The sequence below is a fragment of the Puma concolor genome, chromosome C2, assembly GCF_028749965.1.
Source record: "Puma concolor isolate L17-30 chromosome C2, mPumCon1.1.hap2, whole genome shotgun sequence".
NCBI lineage: Eukaryota > Metazoa > Chordata > Mammalia > Carnivora > Felidae > Puma > Puma concolor.
In genome coordinates this window covers 22,482,683-22,506,059 of record NC_141675.1, presented here as the reverse complement: position 1 = coordinate 22,506,059, position 23,377 = coordinate 22,482,683, and the positions used below count along the sequence as shown (strand labels likewise).

Sequence of the window (23,377 nt, the reverse complement as noted above, 5' to 3'; positions counted from 1 at the left end):
TACCTGACTCAGAGTTTGTAGAAATGTATATGTGTTCGTGGCAGGGGGAGAGGATTGGTGTAATTAGTACCCGGAATTTAGGAAAACTGTGTCTAGCAGGAAAATGTGTACATGTTTGGCAAAAATTTAGTGACGGGTCAAGAACTCTTCAAGCTAAGAAGATTATATCAACAGATGCATTCCCCATCTGTTCACTGAATGCACAAAAATGGAAATGACATTTTTTTCTATCAGTTGAAGTTCCAGTTATACTCAGAGGCCATGAATCATACCATGCCAATAGCCAAGAGTCAAAAATGTAATAACATGAATAACAGAAGACAAAAGTTAGCTATCTTCCATGTAAAATAAAAGGTATTGGCAAATACACATTCTGGTCTTCATTAGGAAACTCACACTGCTGTTCCCCAAAGGCACAATCCAAAGTCACACCAGAATAGCGTATCTGTGTGTACACCAAAAGGCACACAATCTAACCGTAAAAATTGGCAGTGTGCAGTCTTACTGGGACAGGAGGTCAGCAGCACCACAGATGGATTTTTTCAAGTATGTAATAACACAGTGGCTTAAAAATCTCCCATTTTAGGGGCGCCTGGGTGGCGCAGTCGGTTGAGCGTCCGACTTCAGCCAGGTCACGATCTCGCGGTCCGTGGGTTCGAGCCCCGCGTCAGGCTCTGGGCTGATGGCTCAGAGCCTGGAGCCTGTTTCCGATTCTGTGTCTCCCTCTCTCTCTGCCCCTCCCCCGTTCATGCTCTGTCTCTCTCTCTGTCCGAAAAATAAATAAATGTTGAAAAAAAAAATTAAAAAAAAAAAATCTCCCATTTTAAAGTGGTGGGGGCATCCATGAGACACTGACATCATATAAAACATTCTTACCTGCTAGAGTTACAGTGATACTTACTTCTGTGTCTTGCGGTGCTATTTAGGGGGGGTTGGTGAAAGTTATTTAAGGGGCACCTGGGTGGCTCAGTCAGTTGAGCATCCCGACTCTGATTTTAGCGCAGGTCATGATCTCATGGTTTCATGAGGTCGAGCCCCACATCAGGTCTGCACGGACAGCGCAGAGCCTGCTTGGGATTCTCTCTCTCCCTCTCTCTCTCTGCCCCTTCCCTGCTCATGCACACTCTCTCTACTCTCTCAAAATAAATAAGAAACATTTTTTTAAAACGTTATTTAAGTTCAAATGAAAATACCAGAAACTCATATTAAGAAATTAACCAGGCAACTTAATATTCATTAAATTACTCAGGCATCAACAAAGATTTTAAATGGCAGGACTTATGCAGGGACTGGAGCTATTATTAAAAAAACAATAAAGACTAGCCATCTAGCCCCGCATTGGTCCTTATTCAATGCTGATCCGCACGAAGCTGCACATTGTTGTATCTTGACTCACACGTATTTTATAGAGAATTCTCAACCCGTTTGGCTGCAGTTACCCAAACTTTACACTGGAAATGCAGGATCTTAATCAATATTTTTCAAAGACTCTAGTTACTGCTAGTTATTGCTGTTACTATTAGTTACTGCAAAGATCCATGCAAGGCAATGCTAAAACTTGGAGATTCCGTTTCTTCCAAATTAGTTATGTAAAAGCATGAACAGAGCGGTTTCTCTCTCCATGCTGAGGCTGAAGAGCAGTTATATAGATAACTGGCTTTTATTTTCTTTGGGCTAAGTGTCAGTCCTGGGTTAGTATTCCCTATCATGAAGAAGTTTTCAACTAAGCTGTGTTGCATCATCAAATGCAGATACTGGGATCTTGACAAATTATCAGTTATATGGGGACCAAACTGTAACATTCACTCTATTATTTAGTCCTCACAACAAAGCATTTGTGGAAATATGATTGAGAGGAGGATGAGAAGTAGCATCACATCAGTGGAGCAAATTAAACATAAGAGGGGAAAACCAGATACTCTGGAAATGTGGGCAACAATGACAGTTTCCAAGCCAATAGAAGTTCTGAGAAAACCTAGATCTGGCAAAAGTAGAAAAATTGTGGTGATTAATGATTCCCTTCTTAGAAGTATAGAAAGACCAGTGTGTGGATTGTCAGGGATGGTTGACAAAGTCTGTTGTCACATGGGTATTTCTATTCATGACAGAAGGTACTGCTCAACAAGACCAAAGGCACTGCCCAAAAACCTGCTAAACACCTAATGATTTGGGTGGTTAAATACATGTTACTGGGACAACAGAGGAGGGAAGAATCTTTAGATGCTCCAAAGTTTTGGATAGCAGACTGAACCACTTGGGAGCACAGATGGTGTTTTCAACACTTCTTCTTTCTAGCAGTTGGGACTTTGGAAGGGATGGAGAAATCTTGGATGTGAACAATTGGCTCTGCAGATGGTGATTGATGGTGAGCTGGTTTGGCTAACAGTTTTACATCCTGGACTGATGGGTTTTTATTCACAGAAGAATTAGGAGAATGGGGAGGAAGGAAGGGGGGAAAATGGAGAAAGGAAATGCAACTGAATACACAAGTAAGAGAATAATGTGTATTAGGTTATGGTTTGTTTATCTATTTTGTCTGCATAAGTACAAATAATCAGAAGGCCACATCTAAAATAGGCTAGGGTAGCAACCAGGGATGCAAAGAAGCTTACCAAATTTCAACTGATAAAACGACTCTGGATAACTTTATTAAGTTTGTCACTTGGCATCATATAATCATGAAACATGGGAGTCAGTACATAGGGACAATTTCCCCAGGAAATTAAAGCTACCATGGAAATCAAGTCACTTGCTGGGACAAGTGACAAGGCAGTAAGGTAAATAAAGTCTAGCAGAAGTCTTGGCCAAAAGAGACCCCTTTCTATAATTATGAAGGGAACACAAGATCAAAGAGATTCTTAACAGTGGAAATGCCACCTGCTCTTAAAAATTAAGGAATACGCAAGGAATTTATATATAAAACCTTTAAGTCATAATACCTACTTTAAACATATTTACTTGGGACAAAGAGGGTTAGTTACAGATTTCCCAGTATAATTTTGTAGTAGGCAGCTCTCTCCCAGGATATTTCTGGTAAAATCATGAGACACAACAGAATAAAAATTGAAGGTGATATGAAAGCCAAGTCCTTCAAAATGGCAGGACGTGCATTCATTTAGACATCCAAGACGTACTGAGTACACGGCATATTCTGGGCATTGCCCTGAGTCCAGGAGATACTGACATAAGTAACAGTTTCTATCTACTCTCAAGGAATTTATAGTGTCAGTGGAGGGCAGACAGTCCCACAGGATACTCAGGCTGCTTTGTGAGATTAAGTGAGCTGTCGGGAGCCAGCTCTGCAGAGAAAATGAGGGGTTAGAAGTTTGAAGGGAGAGAAGAAACTCACCAGGCTGAAAGGGGCAGAACTGAAGAGCCCCCGGTCAGAGAGAAGAGCACGCTGTGCATGCTGAGAAGTGGGCTGAGAAGCTCCCTGTGTTCAGTCCGATGGTGTGCAAGGGGGAGACTTCAGGACGTGGAGCCACCAGCCAATGAGATGGGGCTTGTGAAGGGCTTTGTGGTATCCACTCAAAAGGGGGTTGTCTCCTCTAACATGAGTAACAGAAGACATTTAAAGAATTTAAGTAGTATTGAGTTAGGTGGGAAAACTTTGGTGCATTTGATCTGGATGGCTTTTGTTTGTTTTCACTGACCTAGTTCTGTAGTACTCTGCTTTTAAGTTGTATTCTGAAGACATATCTCCTTAAATGGATGGAGCCTTGTTCACAAAGGAGCCCCAACAACCTTCTCTTTAGCAAATGCACATCTTCTTAAAATGTTTTTAATGTGTATTTATTTTTGAGAGAGAAAGACACAGTGTGAGTGGGCGAGGGGCAGACAGAGAGGGAGACATAGAATCCGACCGAAGCAGGTTCCAGGCTCTGAGCTGTCAGCACAGAGCCTGACGCGGGGCTCAAACTCACCAACTGTGCGATCATGATCTGAGCCGAAGTCAGACACTTAACTGACTGACCTACCCAGGTGCCCCTAAATGCACATCTTCTTACCATATTATAAAAAAGCATTGATCCTCACCAGTAGAGACACTGCATTCATTGCTTTCACATTTGATTGAAAATAAGGTCTTCCCTGTGTTAGAATGAATTTAGTTAGCAAACCCAGCAGAAAACAGTAAACAAAAATGCAGTGAATCTTTCTGCACTTTCTGTGACAGTCTGTTGTCACCTTCAGTGTCACCAGAGTATCCACCTCCAGGAGATGCCATCTCTCCTTGTGACAGTTGCCTTTGTCTTTGTGAAGGGAGAGATCCCTTACCCAACAGGGATTAATTCCCTCATGTAACTTTAATAAGGTGCAGTGGTGTTTCCTCAGTGACACTGACAGAAATCTTCCCTAATATAAATTGATCATTACCCTCCAGAGCTAAAGAAAATTCTATTGCCTTAGGTTCCTTGCTCCTTTGAGTTCAAGCTGATACAGTAATTTTGTTTTCTGGAAATGTTAATGCTTTTTAACAGTCCTGGAGCCAGTCAAGACTCAGGATTCCCATTCAAAGTTCATGACCTTAAAGTTGTGGCAAACGCACAGTAAAAGTCAGATGTCAAGAATGTGGCCCTGGAAAGGTATTTTGCCCATAGAAAAATATTTATTTTGAAGTCTAGAACAAATAGTTAACCAGAAATCTGTCCATTGCACCATTGTCTGGCTCCAGATTTCCCCTTGCTTTACGCCATTTTTGTGGTTTTATTTGTATAATTTGATATGAGATTTTGCTGTACTTAATCAGTCTCTGACTTTCTAAAGTAATTTTTTTTTTCAACGTTTATTTATTTTTGGGACAGAGAGAGACAGAGCATGAACGGGCGAGGGGCAGAGAGAGAGGGAGACACAGAATCGGAAACAGGCTCCAGGCTCTGAGCCATCAGCCCAGAGCCCGACGCGGGGCTCGAACTCACGGACCGCGAGATCGTGACCTGGCTGAAGTCGGACGCTTAACCGACTGCGCCACCCAGGCGCCCCGCCTCTGACTTTCTTAGAGATGATGCCAATTACTTACTTGATGATGAATTGACATTTCAGATAGCTTTTACACATGAGCTGCCTTTTTGTATCATCTGGGCTCTTCACAGATTCTGACCACATTAGCAAACTCTCTCACCTCCTAAGCAATATCTCCTTTTCCATGTGATAATATGCTATAACAGAAAGAGCACCAAACTTAGAAGGCCTGATTTCTAGATCAAGGACTATCCCTCATGAAATAAGGGACCTTAAAAATGTCATTTAACCTCTGGACCTCAGTGTCCTCACTTTACAGGTAGAGAACTAATAATGTATCAATGCCTATCTTAGCACTGTTTATAGATCCAGTAGAGAAAAGGGTACCCAAAATCATATTGTATTATAAATTTACAAACATTTATTGAATGGCATAATTGTTGGTGTGCCAAAAATGCAAAATGGTTCTTCAAAGACTGTGTCTTTATTCAATCCTAATAAAAGGCCTATTGAAAGCATTTTTACTGGGAACTAGTATGCTCCTGGTCAGTTTGATACAGGAATCAAACTTAGACAATCCACAGAAATGGACGGCTAATATATCCCTTCAAACATCTCATTTAGTGTCAGCCTTCTCTTCTGAAATTTTGATAGAACAGCTAATCAATTCAAGATGGAACCCATGTCTGCATGTGCCAAGATCCAGATCCAGATTTAAGTGTGATCCATGCACTTTAAAATTGAGGCTTGGCAGGTTATGAAATTAGACAACCTGCAGTGAAGATTTCAAAATGCATAGCACCCTTCTCAGGGTCACCGCTTTGCTCCTTAAATTGGAGGCTCAGAGGTATCTTTTTATGACCAGAAGTTTCGGATCTGCTGAAAAGCCTGGACAAGCATTCGATCGAGTCCCTCGAGTTCCATGCTAGCAGCAAGGCAGAAATACTTTTGGCCTGGCAATTTCAAGGCAGGTGTTACCAGTTGGTTGCCTGAACCATGGAAACACCTCCTTCTGGCCTTTTTTAAATGCCTGATTCAAGCAGCACTACCTCCTGATGGGCCTGCCAGGGAGAATTAGTTTCAGAACGCACTCGCAGGAAGTGGAATGAATTAAGCTGCTGGATGAATTAGGAATGTATACGTAAATGTTGAAAACAGTTGGCACAAAACAGCAATCTTGAATTTGGCATCACTGAAGTTGCACTTCTCTTTGTTTTGTTTTGTTTTCTGATGATATTTAGTCAGTAGGTTCAGCTGCTTATATTGGAGTTTTAGGATTCATGATAGTAAATTAAGTCATAGAAGATCCTTTATAAAATATAGTCTTAAAGCAATCAAGGCAAAGTATTACAACATCATGTTAGTGTTACAGAGCTCACCAAAGATTAGAAAATACATGTTTGTATCCTGCTTTCTGAAATCCAGGTTTTCTTCACTTTGAAGAATGTCACCCCCCCCAAAAAAAAGCTAGATTCAATCTTCTGGTGGGCTTCCTTGGTTAAAAAAAGTGATGTGGTTGGTAAGAAAACAAATAACTCTAGCGAATTTTATTATTGGTTTTAAGAGTAAAATGAATCATGGAGACTCTTCAGTGGTTCTTAAGTGTTTGAGAGTTGTGTCTACTTCGAAAATCTTACAAAAGCTGAATGCCTTGCCTAGAAAAGTGGATAAAACACATGCCACACAATCTGAGTTATAATTCCACAAGGTTCCACGTTCACTGATGGACCCCCGTGCCCCCAAGCTGCCCACAGTGTTGATCTGTACCTACCCGCCTTGTAGGTCGTTCTTATTTCTGTCTCCCATTCTGTGGTTTCCCCTCTTTTTGCAAACTCTGTCTCTGGCAAATGGGGTGTAGGTTCTTGCTTACCACCTTCATCATCGCTGAAGGCCAGTTTGTCCCTGAACCTACAGTAACCATGGATCTCAACTACATGTGACAAAAGTGAGCGCTATCATTTACTATCTACTCTGGACAGATAGTGTATTGAGTGCTTTACACACAACCCCGCCACTCCATACTGTTTTCTGAGGCATCCAGGATGATTTGTGTGCACCACTGTGTATCCCACTAACTCAGAGTAAGCAGGAGGTACTGCCTGTATTTAAGAGATACGAGAGATACTTGACCCATGTCTCTAATTTTGTTCAAGAACCCCAGAGTCCCTGATTCAGAAGGCCTGACTATGAATGTCTCCCTGGATTCCCCTCAGAATAAGGATGGCTTTACCTCAGGTGCCCAGCCTCTCCATCTACCCCTTGGACTTGGCTGGAGTTGGCGGTGGAGCGGCCTTTCGCACCTTCCTGCTGAGAAATCTCATTTTCCTGCCTCGCTGCTCTGAAATCACCACCACGCACCTCTGACTATTGCCTTCTGCTTTGCTTTGTCCACACAGGTGACGACATTGACTCAGGAGGTCTCCCAGTTAGGTAAGGACATGAGGAATGTGATGCAACTTCTGGAAAACGTTCTGTCACCCCAGCCGCCGTCGCGGTTTTGCTCTCTGCACACCACCTCTGTGTGTCCCCCCAGGGACAGCTTACAGACCAGGACGACCTGGAGTGCGCACCAGCCTTGCCTACACTTACAAGCAGGTGGAGCTGCTTATACTCAAGCACAACTCTGTCACGGTAATGTCACCTCAGACATTTGGAGTGTGGATCCCTCCTCTGTGGGGAGCAGCCCCCAGCGAACTGGAGCTCATGAGCAAAATCCTGCAGACAGTGAACTTTACCACTCTCCGAACCTCGATTATTCACCTGCCCACTGCCAGGTTGTCCAGGAAGGTCACTTGCAATTTTTAAGGTGCATCTCTCCACATTCAGATTCCACACTGACGCCTCTGCAGTCCATCTCCGCGACTCTCTCGTCCTCCGTCTGCTCTTCGTCGGAAACCTCTTTGCACCTGGTTCTCCCCAGCAGATCGGAGGAGGGCAGCTTCAGCCAGGGAGCCACGAGCCCCTTCAGTCTGGAAAACCTGCCGGGATCTTGGGACAGGGAAGGAGCGGCCTCAATCTCTACTGAACCCTTGGAGAACTTTCCACTGGAAGTTGTCACAAGCACAGCAGAAATGAAAGATAATAAAGCCATAAACGTATGATATTCGCACGTGCGGCAGCTGCCAGTCTCAAACCCACCACTGCATGACAGCTTTAGTTTGCCTTTTTTGCCCGGGCAGGTGTGAAGACTGGGCAAAGCGGGGGGGTCCCGCGGGAGAGCGCCGTCAGAAGCCAGCCAGAGGCACAGCCACATCCGTGCCGTAGCAAACACTTGCCAGACCCTAGAAACCTAGCAGAAGCAGTTTCCTCTACAGGTATTCACTTCCTGGTCTGTGTGACCGACTTTTTAAAAGTCCAGAGACCCCGAGGGTCTGAGCAGCTAGAAGTCCCAGACAAAGAATTGGTGGATTCGTTTTGTCCTAGGTGACTTTTGTGAAGTGCAGCGAAGGTTTTCCTGAGTGCCTGTTTGTCATTCCCGAACAATATCCATAGCTCTGGTGGCCTCGGGAGTGCACAGCTCCCGCTGATCTATTTTTCTTTTTGTGAAGGCAAAGGGACAATTATCACTGCATGTCATCTAGACAATCAGTCAAATAGAGCTGGTGGCCAGTGGTTAGCTATTGCACGTTATTTGCCATGTAAATGAACATGTCTTTATTTATCAGGAAAAAAAAAAAAGAGAGGCTATTTTTATATCCTTGGTATGAAATATGTATTTAAACTATTTAAAATATTTATAAAGAAATGAATGTTTTCTTTTCATTTTGGTAAAAAAGAAAAAGCTTGCCGTTTTAACAAGAAATGCACTACCGTTATTATGTATAGTAGATCAAAAATTATTTATTAAGAGGATGTAGTTTCAAAAGGAACCCGCCTTTTATCTGCATGCGGTTTGCAACAAATGTACCCTCACGCTTCGGGATTACAAAAGAGCAGTGAGGTCATATTTTATTAATGAAATAAAAACATAGACTGAGTGTCAAATATGTGGGCTTTGGCACGGTGGTAGGGAAGGCTCCACCTAGTTAGTCTCCGCTGATTCACACCAACGACCTGAATTAAGGCTGCCCCACTGTGCTAGCATAAATGTCTCTCCTCCAGGCATCAAACTCAGTGTTGTTCAGGAACCCACATTTGGTGTGTGGAATATCAGATCACAACTCCTGTAAGCCATTTTGGCCTCAAAATGAGGGAGAGAACCTTGGCTGTATCCTTCCTCTGTGCTATTCTTGCAGGAGAGGTTGTAGACCAGTGAAAATTCCAAAATGGAGCCAAGACTTCTGAGCAATGATTTGTGAGAGTGAAGCCAGCTTACATCAGATCAGCGTTTTCATTGTTGTTTCTGTAAAGTTCTCAACAATGCCATAAGTTATGCGGAGCAGGTGTTTCCATTCTCATTTAGCAAACAGAAAAAAAAAAAAAAAAGTAGTAACAGAGATTACAGAGCTCAGATGCCGGAGATGGTCTAGAACCTATAATGCTCCCTGCATCTCAGCCAACATGCAAATTCAGATGCTGGCTTGGTAATGATTTAAACGCCTTCACTCAACTTTTATCTTGATGTTTGAAAACATTTAAGGCCAAATCATCCCAGACATTCTTAGAAAACATCGCATTTATGTTCTGTAGTCCCCCCTGTTCTTACTTCGCATCACAAAGAATAAACGATCCAAGAATTGTATCATTAAAAACAACTAAACAAACTAAAACTTCTGATGTGTGGGTCTTGTACCCTAAAATTGGCTACAGCAGCAGAAAGAAATATGTAAGGAAAAGGGAAACAGTATATGTTTACCAGGCAAGTTACTCAAGACAATGCCTTCTACTTCTCCACTGCCAAAATTCAATCTCTCCTTACCTACATGAATGGAAAATTTAGGCAAAGGCGATTTTCTAGATTTAATGTATTTATGTTTGTATTCATTTGTATTCTCCTTTTAGCTCATCCTGACCTAGATAATCATTTTAAGTACCATTCAAAAAGAACTAACCGGTGTTAGTGTGTGGCAGGCTACCAACTACTATTACTGATGCTGACAAATAATGACTGGCATTCTGTGTTTTGAGTAGTGACTATGTACCAACAGATGTTTAGAAATGAACACATGTTATGTTTCCTCATATAATAGCCAATGCTAAAAGTGACTTACTATTATCCCCATTTTGTAAATGAATAATTGGGCCACGGACTTCTTTTAACTTGTCCAGTCACATTGTTTTAAATGATAAACCGAATACCCCCATGGCCGCTCTGGGTACCCTTCCCTTCATGTCCAAAGCTATTCTTGCTGTCTTTTTTAAAACTTTACCAGTAACTAATTCTTTTTGAAGTCTGTGAATAATAAAATATCTGTTTTTTAAGGAAGCATACACATGGGACAAATTAGTTCAAATGTGAGGATCTGAGGAGGCCCCAGTGAAATGCCTGGAAACATGCCCATAAAAATATGGGCAGCCACCCAGTCCCCTTCTCCATATCTACTCCTAACAGCTGACTTTCACGGGTGTAAGAACCAGATGCCTGCCCTTGTATGTCTGCAGCTGGACAAAAATGAATGAGTGCCCGGGATACGTGAGGGTTCCCACTGATTTCTAACAGGACACCTGCCTCATCTGAATGAGCCCCTCCTTACTCCTTATTCATTATTCTGATAAACAGAACTGCCCCACATCCTGGGCAGCTCAGAATGACATGTTTTGTTTTGTGTCCGTGTATTGTGATATTACTCCAGGAAATGAGAATTCCAAGTTGTTCTAGGTGTTTGATTTTCGAAACGTCGTTGTAGCATACATAGCAGAAGCCCGTATCTTCTCATCAGGGATGCGTGTTCAGATCTATTTTCCTCACCTACCCACTCTGCTGAAGAGGCAAAACAGGGATCCAGAAGGAAGAAAAGCACTTATTTTCTTGGTCAAATATATTTTCTTAAAAATAATATTGAGGACTAAAGTCTTCTGTGTAGCTCTAATTAAGAGAACCAGACAGACAGATTAACAGGACTTTATTGTAATTCAACGTAAGAAGTTTCTGGCAATTAAAGCCACTTACAAATGGAGTTTATTGCCTTGAGATGTGGTAAAAGTCCTAACAAAGTGTCCTTTCGGAGCTTGTATAACTATGTGACAGGCACATTGTTTTCCAGTTGGAAATCTGTACTAGGTGTGAGCATATCAGAGTACATGCATCAGAATCACATGGGGGTACTTGGTTAAACTTTAGAAGATTTGGTTTCAACCTAGTGCCTTTGGGTGGGGCCTGGGAATCTCCCACTTAGTAAACTCCCGGCGTGACACATATACTAAATATTGGGAACTATTGGTCTGGAATCTATAGCAGTACAAACTGAGTCTTAGCTAATTTATACACAGCATCTAAATTCTGTTAAAGTGGGGCATCTGGGTGGCTTAGTCGGTTAAGCGTCTGACCTCAGCTCAGGTCATGAACTCGCAGTTCGTGAGTTTGAGCCTCACATCGGGCTCTGTGCTGACGGTCAGAGCCTGGAGCCTGCTTCAGATTCTGTGTCTCCCTCTCTTCCTGCTCCTCCCCCACTCGCACTCTGTCTCTGTCTCTGTCTCTGTCTCTCAAAAATAAGCATTTAAAAAAATTAAATTCTGTTAAAGATAGGCCTGAATCTGTAATTGTATATAAGAAAGACCTGGTCAACCCCTATATCAGTAGTCAAACTTTAGTTCGAATGGCGTATCTCCAGGGGATTTTAATAAAATAGATTTTAGGGACCTGATCCCTAAGTGATTCTGATATAGATGTTCCAGAGAGCAAACTCCAGAAACATTGCCCTAAGTGGTGTAATCATCCTGTAGATTATGATGACCTGGTTCTGTGGGAGGTGGACCAGCAAGAATCAAGCCAATTAAAAACGACATTTATGTGCAATACTATTTCTGTAGATTTCCTAATACAGCAATGATTTTTTCCATGAAAATAATTGATCCCTTTCTTCAAGAATGCTTTGAACACTCTTTCATTACTTCAACCAGTAATGGCTAAGCACCTACTGTGTCGTGCGTTGGTACCTCTTGATTTGTTGTAGGTCTTTGTTCTCACTTTATTTGGATTTTCTAGTAGGAAAAAAAAAGTGAAAATGCCTTTTGAAGTCTCATAAATCAGTCAGTTCTTCCCAGATAGTGGGATCCTATTTGGATGTGAAGCAAGTCGACTATTTGGTTGGAGAATGACAATTTCTATGCATGGCTCCCGCGTGAAATGGCACTGCTCATGTCCAGATTATGACTTTATCCAGAGCAATGAAAATACCTTGCTCCAAACAGTTCTTGCTAGGGCTGCTTCTCATCAGGTGTATAGTTTCTTTTCTAAGGTCACCCTTATAAGACATCGCCTTTACTGTAGAATTCTGTAATGTTCCAAATGTAGTCTTCCCCCCACGCCACCACCACCACTGAAAACAGCCTTGGCACCTGTGCAGCTTCAATGGAAGACTGTTCCAAAAGGATTTTCCTTTGCCTGTTTCTTTCAGTTTATGCAAAGGCAATGTTCCAAATAAATACAGTGTTGACAAAGGGGCAGGAGTTTGGGAAGGACACAAATGTTTACTTCCAACCATTTTTTCTTGCTCTGTGACCTCAGACAAGTTATTTAACACTTTTGAGCCTCCATTTCTTTATCTAAAAACTGAGTATTAAAATATATCTAACTTGCAGAGTCTTTGTAAAGAAGTCAATGAAGTAATTTATGTGAAAGCCCACTGCCTGACATACAGTGAATGCTAAGTAAATGTCAGTTGGTCTCCCCTGGCTTTCTGCTACTTCCTCTGCCTCCTCTCATCTCCCCACCCCCCACCACACACACACCAACCTTCCTTTTTAATTCCCCCACCTCTTCTTCCCCACCTTCCCCCCTAGCTCTCCCTTTTTCTCCACTCTCCCCTCCTGTGACATCTCCAGTCCCTCTTTCCCTTTATCTTCTGTCCCTCCTTTGTCCCCTCTCCTAAGAATCCCAGGCTAACTTCTGAAAAATGAGTCCCGTTTGACATTTCCTCTGCGGAGGCCACAATCTAGCTTTTACACTATGTCACCTGCAATCCATTCCTTACAGTATTAACAATCAAGTCAACATTGACCTTTAAAAAAAGTAATTGGGGAAGCACCAGGGGGAAAAATGTGCCATCCCTGCTCCTACCCATCTGAGCCCCAACCTGTGTGGCTTCTGATTTCTTATCCAAATTTTAGTAATCAAAACCTTATTTCAAACGCTTTACAATTACAGAAAGATCCAGGAAATTTATTCACTAACATGAATATGTTTCATAAACATGGATTTTCTTTTCTTGCCCATAAAGTTGTTCTACAGAAATTTACTGTTGCCTCAAAACTCAGACACATAGATTTGTCACGCCCACCACCCTGGGACACAGAAGACCTGAACCTGTCAGCCAAAAGCCTCAGAGCTTTCCCTGTGGCAAGGGGCCTTGCCCTGTTGCCCATAACTCCTCTAGCTGGAAGCGGAGATTTTGAAATGTCTGCCCCTTCACACGGATGCCTTCAAAGGTTCTCCTTGTCATCCCGTGGAGAGAGTAGGTCCCACCAGAGGGAATAAGCTAAATGTCAGTCCCTGCAGCTTGTGTCCTGAAAGAACCTGTTCCTTGGCTTGTGAAATTCAACAGAGCCCTGAATAAAGACCTCACAAAAGACATGAGGACAGCCCAGTGAGGCAGAGACCAGCACATCCGCACCTGTGGTTCAAGGGAATGAAATAAACTAGATTCTAGGAAAAAACAGCTGGGTGGGCAAGATGTCTCCTATGGGCAAAACTATGCCTCCTCAGACTATTTCCTTCTGCCTTAGGCTTTCCCCCCTGTGGAGATAAGAAGCTGGGAATGGGGTGGAAATTAATACTGAATTTAAGGCTCTGTTTTGGGTCATTTTTGGGTCTTTGTTTTTGCAGTTGGCTTGATAAAAATAGAACGTACATATGTGATATTTGAGGACAACAGAGAATAAAATGGGAGGAAGTGAACTTAAAAGTGTGTGCATGCTATTTGTTTTTGTAAGAAACCAATATACTAACCTGAAGGGACCGTTCTTATTTAAAAATTTCCTGTGGGGTAAAGAGCACTCTATCCCTTTGGTACTCTTGCTTTCAGTGGTAAATTCACCAGTTCTAAGGCTCCTGAACTCCAGCTGGCAGTTCATTCTTCACTGTGGTTTATTTGTCCTGCGGGAGAATTATTTCTGAACTCAGCACAGGGGTCAGTGTTAACTGCTGCTGAGAAAGAGCCTCAAAGTCAGCCGCATCTCTCAAGGAACACAGAGCTCTCTGAGCGGCTGCGGCTACACAGCTAACACTTTCTAGTGTCTTCGGGGTCCCTTGCTGGGATTGGCAGTGATGTTCAGGAGCCCCCAGGTTGAAGCACAGGTTTCTGTAAGTTGCCATGGTAACCCATTGCCCAAAATGAGTCATGAGAGTCCATGCTCTAGTCAGGGGACCTGTAGAGCAAAATCAAATTGGCACCTCCAGCTTCTAGTACCCAAAGCTATGTGTGCCCCAGACCTGAATCATTTAGTAGACATGTGGTTGACTTGCAGAAAAACCACATCCACAGAAGGGGGATAAAGGAGACAACATTTCTGACTCTTTTTTCTCGAAGTATGGGTCCTGGAGCAGCAGCAACAGCTTCATCTGGGAGCTTGTTAAAAATGCAAAATCTGAGAGCCCCTCCCAGAGCTACCGAATTAGACTCTGCATTTTATCAAGATCCTCAGGTGCACACATTACACTTTTTTAGAAACACTTGGATAAACATTGGTTCTTGACTCAACTACCCGTTAGAATCACCAGGGCAGCTTTTATAAACCGGATTCCTGGCCCTGACCTCAAAGATTCTGATTTAGTTTCAGTGGGACCCACAGACCAGTAATGGTTAAAACTCCCCAGATAACTCCAGTGTGCACCCAGCGTTGAAAAAACACTTCTCTAGAACAGTGGTTCTCAAAATGTGGTCCCCTGACCAGGAGCATCAGCATCACCAGGAACTAGTTAGGAATGTCAATTCTCAGGCCCCACCCCAGACCTACAGAGTCAGAAACTCTGGGCGTGGGTCCCCATAACCTGTGATGATCCTAAAGCCTGCTAAAGCTTGAGATTCCTGCTCTAGTCTAGGCAGCAAAGGAACCAGCATGGGCTGAAGTAGGTTGTAAGCAGGAAGGAGTTTGAATATAATAGTTTATTATTATATTATTATTATTATTGTTGTTGTTGTTGTTGTTATATACTAGATATCTGATAAAATGTGTATCAACATCAACCTTCTTCTAGGGGACTCATTTTCTATCTATTTCAAATATCCCCCTATATTTTAAAACCAAACTAACAGGTGAACATGTCACTTTTTTATATATAATTATAATTTTTACATTTTAATTTATTTTTTAATTTACATCCAAGTTAGCATATAGTGCAACAGTGATTTCAGGAGTCGATTCCTTAATGCCCCTTACCCATTTAGCCCATCCCCTCTCCCACAACCCCTCCAGTAACCCTCTGGTTGTTCTCCATATTTAAGAGTCTCTTCCGTTTTGTCCCTCTCCCTGTTTTTATATTATTTTTGCTTCCCTTCCCTTATGTTCATCTGTTTTATATCTTAAAGTCCTCATATGAGTGAAGTCATATGATAATTTGTCTTTCTCTGACTGTGAACATGTCACTTTCTAATTAGAATAGGCTCCTTACATTGCCATCTTTTCTATTTCTACAGTTTAGCAAATGATAACCATGTGAAAAATGTTATTCCTATGATAGCACTGGTGCATCTCAATTTTACAAGCCTACCTTGGTCAAAGAATGGTTTTGGTGACAACATCAAGTCAAAATTATAAGATTAGTGAACCATGGTCTGAGAGAGAAGCTTTTCCCCCAAGAGTACAGACAATGTATCCTGAGAAAAACCAGTCTTATGTTTTTCCTAGTTTTAATTACAGATAGTAGTTGTGTTTAGAAATCAGGGCTTTGTATTTCAATACAACCAGCTGTGTAAATAAGCCATAAGAGCAATTTTAGGCTGCTTTGCATACATTTATGTATTTATACTAGATTAATAGGTCTGAATTTATCGAATATGTGGTTAAAATTATCTTTATAGAGATACTTGCTGAAGTAAATATAAATAATAAGATTTGGGCTGAGATGAAATGAGTTTTTAATTCCTCTACTCAACTATTTGACTTTAGACAATTACATTCTCCTACTCTTCACTCCCTCATCTCTGAAATGGGATGTATCCATTTGAGTTCTCCTAGAAGCATATCCTGAGATAAAAGTTGTAGTGAAATAGTTTGAGGGATGACTTCAGGAAACACTGGGGGGGGGGGGGGTGGGGAAATGAGACAAGGAGGGGACAGAAGCCCATAAAAATGTGTTATTGAGCAGATAATCACTGTGAGCAACTGAGGCTCAAAAGCCCTAAGTTGCTCTGGGATAGAACCTGACTGTGAGTTGCTCCACTTGAGGAGGAAGAAGTTGGCGTATTCATTCCCCAGCTCCCATCTGTCAATGGCCAAGGGCTGCTCCCAGAGATGTTAACTCTTCAGTATGCCTGGTTTGCCCCAAGCAAAAGCAAAGACAGAGCCTTTAGCAGAGTCACAGATGGTTGCAGTAGAACGCCTTACACAAGGAGTGGAATGGTGTGTGCTCAGTGAAGATGTGCAGAGCATTTCCTACCTCAAGTATGTATCAGGTCCAGTTCAAAGACAGAAACCTCACAGTAATTACAAGAGAAAATACTTCCTATAAGGAATTATGATTGATGGAGGATTACCTCCTAAGAAGAGACGAAAGAGAATGCTAAAGAATATCCTATGGTAGAAGGAGAGTTCCCACGAGGAACAAATTTGGAAAAGAGGTCCCCAAAGCTAGAATCTAGACTTTGTTGGAGTTGTAGACATCACCCACTGAATGGCCGCAAGGTTTACCTGATTGCCTAGATCAGAAATGTCCATAGTCGCTGGACTGAGGCTAGGGGGCAAGGAAGTACATGCAGGGCAAACAGGAAACCCTGCTGGGTACAGGAGGACCAAGGCTGGTGCCAGAACTGGCAAGCTGACAGTGAGCTTTGCTGAGTGTCCAGCACACTATGGGTGTTCGTGTATCACAGGAGCCAACCAAGAAGCAGCACACAGAAACCAGAAGCCCTCTCTTCCGCAGTGTCTCCCCAACACCCTCACTGGCAAAGGGGAAATATTTACAAGATGCAGTCCAGCATCTGTAATGGCAATGAAGCAGGGCAATAACAGGTGGATTTCAAGGTGAAAGGCAATAATCTGACACAAAATAATGCTATTTACAAAATACCATTCCATATGAAGTAAATGGAATAACATATATCAAGATACTTTTTGATAATATTTTTAAAGGAGTGTTTTTATTTAAAAAACATCATCAGAATTACTCTTTACAGTAAAACCATGTTTTTCACTGACACAACTGATTTATTACTTTTTTTTCCTAAAACAAAATCTTTAGCACATGATCTTCTTAACAAGGTTTGTCTTCTGTGTAAGAATATTGTAAACTGACTCCTGCCTCCACACACTTCTTTTGTTGCCTAAAATTCCTTTAATGGAGACCAAGTCTCTCTTCTACAAGTAATGACAAGTGCAATATATCTATTTTAATGTCTGTACTGGAAGGACTCTAGAATATCTTTACTTTTTGCTGCAGATTTTCATAGAGAGCAGGGAAAGGGAAGAATATGGCTGCAGTATAGAGTGAGAGAGCATCTGCTGAGCAGCACGAATGTCCTTGCTTCCTCTCCTCAAAGACCCTCAGGAAACCACATCTCACTCTCTCACCCTCATTAGTACAGAGTCAGAGAGAGTGCAATCAGAAACACGGAGGTGATATTCTCTGATAACACACTTTTCTCTCTTCTCCTCCCCACCAGTGATATGACTGTCAATTAACATATCACCTTCAGATGTCTTTATCACATACACATCCAATGAATTAACCTTTCCACTAAATGAATTAATCTCTTAACCTATCAATATGCTTCTGGCTATTAATTTATTGTTTCCTTTCAATTACCATTGATGTTCATAATCACTCACAACTCTTAAAAATAGAAAAACAATCTGTCTTGGGTCAGAGCATCCTTCCTTCTTCCTCCTCCTCCTTGCTTCATGAAGTTTCAAAGGATTATAGTATAACTCATGAGCACAGAAACCTAATGATAAGAGGTGACCATGGATGGAGATACATTCCCTTTTTTTGAGAGTTAGGCCCATGGCAGAGCAATTGGCATTTTGAAGGATATGGTAAAGTGGTCAAAGAGTTAATAGATGACCACTGGTCAAGCCCAGTGTGGAAGCAAGGTGTAAAGGGTGAATTGAATTGGACTAGGCACCTTCTAAAACATTTTCTAATTTAAGATCCTCCAATCATGAGGAAAAGGGAGAAAAGTAAGGCTAAGAAAAAAATTCCATGGGTCATTTGGACTTTACTCAGATGTGACCAAAATTGAAAATGATACTTCTTAGAGGCATGGAAGGGAACAGTCTAGTCAAGAGTGAGAAACAGCTTGGATAGTAAATATCCAATTAGTTCATGTCCTATAAGCTCATGTTTCTATAAGCTAAAGAAACTCAGCTTATAGAACCACCAGAGAGAATTGCATCCCCTCTTCTGTCCGACACTAGGACTGATTCTGGCCATTTACTTAAGCTGACTCTAGTGTTCAACCACATTCTGGGGCTGCAGCAAGATACAATAGGTAGATGTAAAGTGAGTAGAAATGAAAAGTAGCAGAACTGGGGAGTATGCCCCCTACATGCACCCAGGATGTCCATTGCTCTGGGAGATTTGAGTTGGATTACTGGGGTTTGTATAAATGAATGTCCATGTTAGGGTTCAGTACCCTTCTTCCATGTTCCTCCTTGCATGTTTCACCTTCCCCTCTTCTTTTCATATCAACATAGGATGACTTTTATTGACTGCCTGCTATATGCTGGGTACCTTAAATATGTGCTGTCTTTTGATATTCCCAACAAGTCCATAGTATATCCTTTCTTATCCATTTATCACAAATAAGAAAGCAGAGACCGAGAAACTATGCAATTTTCATTACAAAGAAGTACAGATTTCCTTTCAGATTTCAAAGACCACATTTGGCAGAACTTCACAGTGCTGTTAGATCTCCCTTGGACCTTCCTAGACATTTAGAAACACATACTTAACCATGTCCTGAACTTGAACTTGGAAAACAAATCTTATTAATAAACATACACATTTCTGTCTTCCCTTAAAAGTGTACCTACTTTTATTTGAGTCTCCTTCTTAACCTGTTATATTGTCAGAGCTTATAATATTAGGCTTATTTTATTGATGAGGATATTGAGGCAAGGCTGAACAAGCAGTCTAAACCAGAAAGAAATGAAAGTAGCTAATATTTAGCAGAAACTTACCAGGTAACAGGACCTATACTCAGAGTCTGATAGTATATCAATTCATTTTGTCCTAACAGTAATCCTATCAGGCCGTTACTGCTGTTATCTTCATTTCATAATTGAGGAAACGAGAAGTTAAATAACACACACAAAGCCACGCTCCTAATAAGTGGATGAGCTAGGATTTAAACCTAATTATATTGGTTCCAGAATCCTTGTTCTTAGCTCTACTTCATACTCCAGTTTTATGCTTGTCTATTTCCTGCAGGTTAGAAGGCATTCCAAGACAGCCAGTCTTTCAGTACATACACATTCCCCACACAGCAGCCAGGACAGAGCCTAACATAAGATGGCTGGTGCAAAACTGTGACTGAAAAGCCATATAATCTCAATAATGACCATTATTTGCATGGGAACGAATAAAAGATTGGTCATTATAAGGCTTCACATGACATGTTTAGAACTCAAAGCAAATAACTGAAATGACATTTAAACAAGCTGCTCCAAAAGGTCTATTCTCGTCCTTCCAGATCTCCCAACTATGCAGCAAAAGTGAGCTGTAAACAGGATTTGAGAGGGTGCAGCATCTGTGCTCCAAACTGGAACCCGGAGATGGGTAGAATCTCTGTTCAGCACATTCTGTACAATCTTCTTAATCATTATTAACTTAATGTAGCCCTCTTTGAGGCACCTTGTGAGAACTGTATACCTTAGAGTATCAATTATCCAGAAAATCAATAGCCTAAGTACTTAGCATTACCATCTTTATTTTCCAAGAAATGGAAGTCAAAGGAAATGGCCTCTTTTCTTAGGCTTAAGATCTTCAAATTGCCCCCAATCAATAGCTCAGATGCTGCTGGTGGTAAAAAGAACAGAAATACACACAAAAGATTTTTATTCCTTTACCCAAACCAAAACCGTGAGGCATTCACACACAAACATTCAAGACAAGCAGAGACCTTTCTTAGTCTTTCTTTCCTTAGTCTCTCACTGAAGCAGGTACAAGTTAAATGCAACTCTTGTCTCACTTGAACTATTCTGGGTTAAGCATGAATTTTTTTTTACTGAGGTCCCAAAGTCCTTATGTTTGCGACTAGAGCTTTCCTTTAGAACCAAGCCCTTACTATTTATAAAGCTTGAGACTTAATAAAAAACGTCTCTGTTCCTTTTTCCTTCCCTTCCTCCCATCCTTTCACTGTTGCCTTTCTTCCCTCACTTCATCCCTATACTCTTAAATTGAAATATCAACATAAGAGAGTTGGCCTAAATGTGAGGTAAAATATTTCCATCATCTGCTCAGAGACTTCTGCCAAATATCAAGGTTGTTGACCCACATGGAGTGTAAATATACTTTGGAAACCACGCGTCAAGGGACCTCAGTTTACATTATTCACTTGGGCCTGTTCACAAGTAGGCTGCTCAAAGAGAAGGGCCATGCCTGAGGCTACAGGAAGAGCAAGGCTACAGGGTGGTTGCTTTCCTTTGGCCCTAACTGATATCAGAAGAGATGATTCACTTGCTGTGATTTATTTACTGAAAAATAGGTGGCTAAATTTTTCATTTACAGAAAGGAAGTTTGACAGGGGACTTCAGATTTTTCCTCAGAAGTCATCTACACTAGTTTTCAGTAGTCACGATGGAGTCCTAGCTTTCCTAGAGCAGTTTGTCAATAGCTAAGTGTGGTAGGCAGCTTCCGACTTTGCTCCCAGGACTCCCTCCCTCCTGAGGTTCATGCCCTTGTGGGATCCCCTCCCCACAAGTGTGGTCTGGATCTAGTGACTTTCTTCTAATAAACAGAACATTGTAAAAATGATATGCTATCCCTTCCATTATTAGGTTAAAAAAAAAAAAGGCTGTGACTTCTCTCTTGCTGCTATTTTCTCTCTCAGGTTCTTCTCACTTAATTAGGAAAGCACCTCAAGGCTAGGAACTGAGGGTAGCCACTGGCCAACACCCAGCAAGGAACTGAGGCCTTCAGCCCAACAGCCCACAGAGAACTGAATCTCACCAACAACCACAGAGTGAGCTTGAAGCTGATCCTGCCTCAGTTGAACCCCAAATTGATCCTTGCTGCTTCTGCCTATATTTCTATTGCAGCCTTATAAGAGACCCTGCAGAGAGGACCCAGCAAAACTGTGCTCAGATTCCTGACCTGCCCTGTGATATAGTAAGCATGTATTGTTTTATGCAATAAGTTTGGGGATAATTTGCTATCCAGCAACAGATAACTGATACAATAAGAATTGGGGAGTATGCCCTTAAATTGAGCAGACATCCTAACACCCCTTCTCAGTATAAAAGTAGCTACAAACACCCCTCGCCCCCTGCCAAACATTTCATGGTCATGGGGGTTGATGAGCACGACATAAGGTAAAAAAGAATCCATTGGCCTTAAAAGCTCTTTCACCCAAAGTTGAACAGCTTTTAGTCTAATGACTAAAAAAGTGTTCTCTTAACCAAAGCATAAGAGACTCTTAAAAACTGAGAACAAACTGAGGGTTGATGGGGGGTGGGAGGGAGGGGTGGGTGGGTGATGGGTATTGAGGAGGGCACCTTTTAGGATGAGCACTGGGTGTTGTATGGAAACCAATTTGACAATAAATTTCACATATTGAAAAAAAAAGTGTTCTCTTCTTTGGACAGGACAAGAAAGCACTTATAATTTTTGCCCTTTCTTCTACACAGCCCTACACCTGGACTGCCAGTAAATAATACAGTTAATTAGGTTTCTGCTTTCTGTAGTTATCTCTCTGAATTCACAAACCTTTGACCACACTGATTGGCTTACATGATTTCCAAGTGTCATGCAGATGGTTCTACTGTCCATCTTATGCTGATTGTTACTAGCTTTGATCTCAAACTTACCCCAATAACTGCAGTATTATCAGCTCCTGTTTATTTATAAAGAAATCTTCCACATGTGAGTGGAAGAGCCCAGAACAGAATCCCATCTCTCTGGCTCAACTCTTGGATCATTCAGCTTCTCAATACCATTCCTTCTGGATTGTTTGTGGTAATATAAAATAAATTGCAAGATGCGTACATTGAATAGTGCTCATAGCTCCTAGTTCTATCTATTTCTACACTAACATCTTGTACTTAATACCAGCCTCATGACTTCCTGGGTCATATCGTTCCTCCCCCAGCTTTGTGCTTTCAAAAGTTCATTCTGATCTCTCCCCAGAGTCTTCGAATCTTAGAATACAGAATCTTAATATCTTCCCCAAACATTCTCTCTTGCTTCCTTGAAAGGCTCTGGAAAAGCACGGATCTTGAAGTCTGACATTCCTGGGTTCTAATTCTAGTTCTACCATTTTCTAGATGTGTGGCCTGTTTTTTTAATTTTTTAAATGTTTTTACTTATTTTTGGAGAGAGACAGAGTGTGAGCAGGGGAGGGGCAGAGAGAGGGGGAGACACAGAATCTGAAGCAGGCTCCAGGCTCCAGGCTCCAAGCTGTCAGCATAGAGCCTGACACGGGGCTCAAACTCATGAACTGCGAAATCATGACCTGAGCTGAAGTTGGACACTTAACCAACTGAGCCATCCCAGGTACCCCTCTAGATGTGTGGCTTTTGAGAAAGTTGCATAATATCTCTGGTCCTCAGTTTCCTAACAGTTTCTGGGGGATTGGTGAGGTGAGGGTGGGGGGCGGGGATAATCATGTGTGTTTAAATAATTAAATAAGATGCTAGATACAAAACATCAGCAGAGTGTCTGCCACAATGTAGTGCTCAGCAACTCCTAATTCTCTCTTTACCTGTCACCCTCTTTTCTATTATCTCCTCCATAGCCTTTCCTACATAAATAGAAGAGAATAAACTATTTTTCTTGCCTAACTAGTTCTTTCTGTACCTTGGCAAAATCCAACATCACTTGAGACCACTATTACAATGTTTAAAATATATACATCCTTCAGGGACTGAGGCTTTCTGTTGTGTTGTTTCTGTTGTGTTTTAAGTTCGTTTCAATATCACCACACAAGAATACGACACAGTGTGT

The 23,377-nt window shown here is 41.7% G+C and overlaps 1 protein-coding gene and 1 long non-coding RNA gene across 2 annotated transcripts in view; one reads left to right on the top strand and one right to left on the bottom strand.

Moving 5' to 3' along the window:
• KCNH8 (potassium voltage-gated channel subfamily H member 8) overlaps nucleotides 1–10,324 on the top strand; it is a 360,147-nt gene extending 349,823 nt beyond the window's left edge. Inside the window, exon 16 of the mRNA XM_086674209.1 lies at nucleotides 7,356–10,324. Coding sequence (XP_086530335.1) covers nucleotides 7,356–8,060 — 705 coding nt within the window. The 3' untranslated portion in view covers nucleotides 8,061–10,324. The remainder of the gene's footprint in view (nucleotides 1–7,355) is intronic.
• The window catches only part of LOC147577135 (uncharacterized), a 136,696-nt gene that overhangs the window by 29,035 nt on the left and 84,284 nt on the right, over nucleotides 1–23,377 (bottom strand). The window lies entirely within an intron of this gene.